Below are 5,835 nucleotides of genomic sequence, written 5' to 3'. Positions count from 1 at the left end.
TACCAGACCAAGAGGCAGCCCATCTTCGACGCCATCGAAGCCAAAAAACGCCGGCAGCAGAACTTCTGAGAAAAGAAACTGCCGAACGTCCTCGCAGAAACAACTGGATGTTTTTTTGTTTGTTTTTTTAATCTCTTTGTGTTCTCTGCAGCGGTTTGGTGAAATATCAGCAAGACAAGGCTGAGATTCATCCAAAATAACTGCTCACAAAGACGCCGAGATCTGGAAAAACTGTGCGGAGACTTCTGATGATCGAACTGATGAAGAAGAACTTCCAAAGAGCCATTTGACAGAATATGAATGACGTTTATTTTGTCTATTTGAGTCGAGATCCATGTTCTCTTTATTCTGTCCGATTGAGAGTCTTCAAGAACTTTTTTTGTTTTTGTTTTGATAAAAAAACAAAACAGCATTTGAGAAAGTTTGATTTGGACACCATCAGCAGCCGATCGGGACTTTCTTTCAGGGTTGTTACACAGTGAAGATGGAGTCGGATCTCTTTAAGTTTAGTTTTTTTACTTAATCGTGTGGTACAATATCATTTTAACCGCTGCCTGCTCAACATAGGTACTCGTCTATTAACTGCTCAAGTGTTTCCTGTCGCCGTTGGTCAACGATGATGCTGCTTTCAGTGTTCCCGCTGTGCACCGTGAAAGTCTCAGAAGTCTGTGGTCTAGAAATGGATCGTTCTCTCGTCTTGAAAATGTTTGTGATATACACAAAGGGCTGAAAATGGCCCAGGACATGTTGGCTTCTTCTGTGACAAATCAAAGTTTCGGGATCTTTTAAAAAAACAAAGTACTTGTTTGCCCTCCGCCATATTGGATTAGCTAAAGGGAGAGGATCGTCATTTGGCCTGTGAGGGTGCTAAACGTCCAGAAGGTTCCTCACTCTGAACTTGATAACGAAACTAACTTTCTTTCCCATGTTTTTTTTTCTCTCTCTCTACATACAGCGTTAAAGGTGCAGTAGGTAAGACTTATAAAACTAACTTTCTGTCATATTTGCTGAAGCTGACCCTATGTTTGAGTAGAACTACTTGAAGCAGGTAATTAAAAAAATTCAGAAAAATCTGGCTCCTCTGGCACCACCTACAGCCTGTTCCTACACCTACAGCTCCCTGTTCAGATGCACCAATCATGGCCAAGGGGGGGGGTCTAACTGCATGTCAGTCACTGCTCATGCACACGCATTCATTCTCCCTTATGGGGGAGGGGCTTAGGAGACTATTTTTGGGCTTAAGCAGAAAGGGGGGAGGGACTGAGAAGTTGTCGATGCCGATTTTTTGGCTAAGTCCTGGATCTTCACAATCCTACCTACGGCACCTTTAAATATAAACCCATTGTTGAAGTTGTCATAGTTACCTGTGCAAGAAAGGGTAATGTTTTTGCATGGGTTTGTCGGTCTGTCAGCCGGATTATAGAAAAACTACTAGCCCAAATGTCGTGAAACGTGATGGAAGTTTGAAGCATGGGCCAAGGAAGTACCTAATTAAAATTTGGAAAAGATACACACATTATTTTTCACCTTCGTTAACGATTAGAGAGAGGGCGTGGCCTTGGCGCATGTCTGTGCTCTCAGAGTGCCCCTTCTAGTTAATCATGTTTAAGTTCTTCAAACACGTCTGAAAATAGTTATTACATGTTATTGTCTTCTGTTGCCGGTCAGTCAGACCGATTTTTTTTTTTTTTTTTTTTTCTTTTCACTCTTAATGCCTAATGATGACGGCTTTCTTAGCAATGATCGTTTAACCCGAGCAGCTACTTTTTGTTTTATGTGATCGTTCTTTCCTCATCTTCCACGTCATGGATCCAACTGGAGGTTAAAAGTCGTTGTCTGACTTTACCCAAACTCCCATTAAACAAAATGGACTAGTAACAGACAAATATCCAGGCAAAATGAAATGTTCGATCCCCAGAAGTTTCTGGATGTTGTAGTTTAGTTTTTTTAGTCATCAGCAGCAAAGAAAATTGCTCCACAAAATATTTATTAACCTTTACCCACCGCTTTAGCATTCATAAGCAGTATATAAACATTTAAATGGTTCATAACACCCTTTAATGTAGCTGTAAACAGATATGTTTATTAATTTATAGTCTTTTTTTTCAATAATTATAACTTCTTCCCTAAGACATTTGATTATTTTACAAATTGATTATCAACTATCTGCTAATACAGCAGCCTCTACTGAACGGGTTATCGTTATAAACACCTTATACAACTACGTTATCATGTGTTATAAACCATTTATTGAATGTTTAAAGCGAAAGTGTTACCTTTTTCATCCCTGTTTTTTTTTTTTATTTTATTTTATTTTTTTCTTGAATCTTTAGTTTCTTTTAGAATTCCTGAAAAATGTTACTTTTTCAGGTCCCGATACGACCCAAACTAATCTGTTGAATGAACGGACCTAGCTGCATTTGAATATGTAATATGTTTATCTCATGCTGGAGTTTGACTTCTCTTATAATGCAGGAAACTGCAATCATGTTTGAAAGGGGATTTAACAAGATGGAAACTTGACTTTGTTTAACCTCCGGTGTCCTTTTTTTATTTTATTTCAATGGCCAGCATCTTTGTTTTTTTTCCTCCCTCAGTAAGCTAAAATAAAAAGACCTGGGGGCGACAGATTTATGGAATCGGTTCAACAAAGCTTTTATTTCCTGAATTTATTAGTTTTGATTTGGCACTGAACGAGATTGCCCACCCCCCCCTCCAAAAATAAAGTGGCAGGGAGCCGCCGACTAAATCTGGCGTAGACCCAGGTCTGATTCACCTTCGCTCGGAGCAACTCAGCCGCTCATTTTTATACACGCAGCACAAAAAACGTTTCTATTTTTCTACATAGGTTCAGTGGTTACACGGTCCGATAGGAGACAGTTTCTCAGGTCATAAAACTCCTCAGGGGTGTGAAATAACGACAGTAGTGGGTAGTGAAGACAAATGACTGTAGATATTAAATTTGGAAATCCTTCACACAAGAGTCCGTGTGTATGTATATGAGCACCACTGCCTGCTTTTGTATATTGTGATTTAATTTTGAACAGTTGAAGGGTTTTGTACACAAAACGACACCATTTTTCATTAAGTTTTATTGAAATATCAAGCCGATATCGAGTTAAAGCATGATTTTGGTATTTTGGACATTATTTTCCCCATGAATTTGTGTCTAAGTGATTAATGTGGACAAACTTCTTTGAAATTGGTCCAGTATTGAGAGAGAACGCTGGGGGCGAATACAGGGCAAATATACATTGTCAGTTAATGTTTTTAAAGTTCTGTTTTTGCCACCGACAGGCTCAGAATATTATTCTAAGTGTCTGACAACATTATGGAAAGGATCGCTACAGAGATAGAACATATTGCTAAAGAGTGTGGCTTTTGCCAAACTCACCAGACTCCATGTAAATAATCAGTACTTTTAGCGTCTAAAAAGCAGCATATTTCCACATGTAAAAGGGTGAATTAAGGGTTTATTTCAACCACACCAGAGTGGTGATTGTTGGAACGGTGGAAAGACGAACCAAGGCGGCTTTTGATAGTTTTATTATGTTTCTGTGTACTTTGAATGATTTGATGTTTTACGATGATAAAAGTTCTGATTATTTACATGGAGTCTGGTGGGTTTGGCGATAGCGATTTTGGGTCTGTTTCATATTAAACAAAAATGATCTTACTCTTTAACAACAAGGTCTATCTCTGTAGGGATCCTTTCCATAATGTTGTCGGACACTAACTAATCTGAGACCGTCAGCGGCAAAATGAGCTCTTTTAATGGATGGAAATTGAAGGTGCGCAGTTGCCCCTTAATTTTACTTTGCAGCTTGTTTCTTGCTTAATACTGGACCAATTTCATTGATTGTTGTTCCCATTAGTCACTGAAACGTGGAAAATGGGGTCCAGGTAGAAAAATACTAATAAGTTACCCTTTTAAAACTAGTGTTGGATGATTTTTTGGGGACAAACCCTTCAGCTGGACTTAAAGTCCAGACGTAAAAACAAAATATTTCAACCTTTTTAGACTTTTTTTTTGTGTGCAGGACTCTCATGGTTCTCTGTAAGATAACGACTCGTATTCATTTTTCCTTTTCTCTTCTGTGTTACAAGCAAAACAAAAAGGGATTTTTCTTTCTGCCTCATTTTAAATGTTCTGCTGCTTTCTTTCTGAACAGTGACCTTATATATATATATATATATATATATATATATATATATATATATATATATATATATATATATATATATATACACACACACACACACACACACAAAAAAAGGGAAACTGTTAAAAAGATAATGTTTAATAGTTCTAAAATGTGATGCATGAGCTGTGTGGTGCTGGCAGTAAAGTGTCGGGGGATGCATCAGAAAGTCGTGATCACTGGAGAAGATGTTGAACAGAAATTAAACTGTTCTGATGCTTTGGATCGGTTTTAAAATGTTTCTTTTTTTGATGCCTTTTAAATGCTTTCTGTGATTGTCTAAAACGTTTTTTTATATATTTAAAACAAACCACTGCAGGCATTTGTAGGTTTTGGTATGTTGAGCAGTATGAAGGGAAAGTTGCTTTCATTTCAGGAGCTTGTTCTTAAGCTATGTTCACACTTGGCATCTTTTTTGACAAAGAAAAGTTAACTAGGGCGCTTTTGTAGTGAGAAAAAAAAGAAGAAGCTGGCAGCGTTTTGGTTCCAAAAAGCAGCCAAGAGCATCTTTTGTTGCTATAACAACAGCTACTGCTACAGTATCCTAGCTAGAGCGCTATGTGGAGCGGTGCTAACATTAAATAAAACTAAGCGGTGGAGCGAGCTAGAGGAAAAAAAAGAGAGAGAGAGAGCAGTGCTAACGTTAGATAAAACAAAGTGAGTTCCCTGTACAGGGAGCTCCCAGTCGTATTATGTAACTCGCTGTGCTCCGACTCCATTTTTCTTGTTTTTATGGAAACAACCGTTCTGACTACTCCGCTTGTCGTTGGTCGGCTGTCAAAAAAGCACTTGACGTACGTTTTTTTTTTCAGAAAAGTTTAACTTTTTTCAACTTCAACCAACCTCTTTACGCTCAGGACTTTTTTTGAAAACCAGGTTTGATCCATAGGATTATAATGTAAAACAGATGCCAAGTGTGAAAATAGATGTTTCAGAAGCACAACCACTTCACAAGGCTCTAATTTATTTGAGTGAATCAGTACAAATGTCTAAATCCTTCTGAGACGTATGGAGTGTTTGGATTTCACTCTTTTCTCAAGTGTGTAATTTATTAATTTCTTAGCGCATCTTCAAGCAGCTCACATCACTTTGTCTTTTACCCGCAGGTATTTTCAGATGTTTGACAATACGTGTGCTCTAATAACTCCACATTGTGGCTGTAAAATGTTTAAATACAGCCCGGCATTGGCCTTAACGTAAAACTGTGACGCCTGGAAAACGTGAACAAATGAATTAACAGCACAAAGAAACGTGAATATGCTTTTTACGGATTTCAAATCAAACGCCAGTTTCAGGTGGTTATTTAGGTGAATCTTAAGTTTTCTCCACCTCCTTTTATGTGCAAAACGTTTTGTTGGTTTTTCTGTTAACGTCTGCTCTTCTCATGTTTTGCACACTTCCTGTTCCTGATGCCTGAAAAAGATGCTGAAGTATATATTATGCCTTAAAGTATGCAGTGGAAGTCGTGCTTATGTTTGATATCACTGCTATTTGGTTTGTGTGTTTTTATTTTTGTTTGCTTGTCTAATAAAGAAAAGGATAAAAAAAAACTAAGGAAAGTTAAAGAACTTGTTTGTTTTTTTACACTTTTACAGAAATTTGTGACAGAGTTTGATCATTTGCATTTAGGATT

General features: G+C 37.7%; 1 protein-coding gene across 1 annotated transcript in view; it reads left to right on the top strand.

Moving 5' to 3' along the window:
• The window catches only part of LOC114554354 (serine/threonine-protein kinase 4), a 46,474-nt gene extending 45,517 nt beyond the window's left edge, over positions 1-957 (top strand). Inside the window, exon 11 of the mRNA XM_028576146.1 lies at positions 1-957. This exon is cut by the window's left edge and continues 90 nt beyond it. Within this exon, the coding sequence (XP_028431947.1) occupies positions 1-69 (69 nt within the window). The 3' untranslated portion in view covers positions 70-957.
• Positions 958-5,835: the final 4,878 nt, after the last annotated feature.

Source organism: Perca flavescens, chromosome 4 (genome assembly GCF_004354835.1).
Source record: "Perca flavescens isolate YP-PL-M2 chromosome 4, PFLA_1.0, whole genome shotgun sequence".
Classification (NCBI taxonomy): domain Eukaryota; kingdom Metazoa; phylum Chordata; class Actinopteri; order Perciformes; family Percidae; genus Perca; species Perca flavescens.
This window is presented reverse-complemented; position numbering and strand designations above follow the sequence as displayed.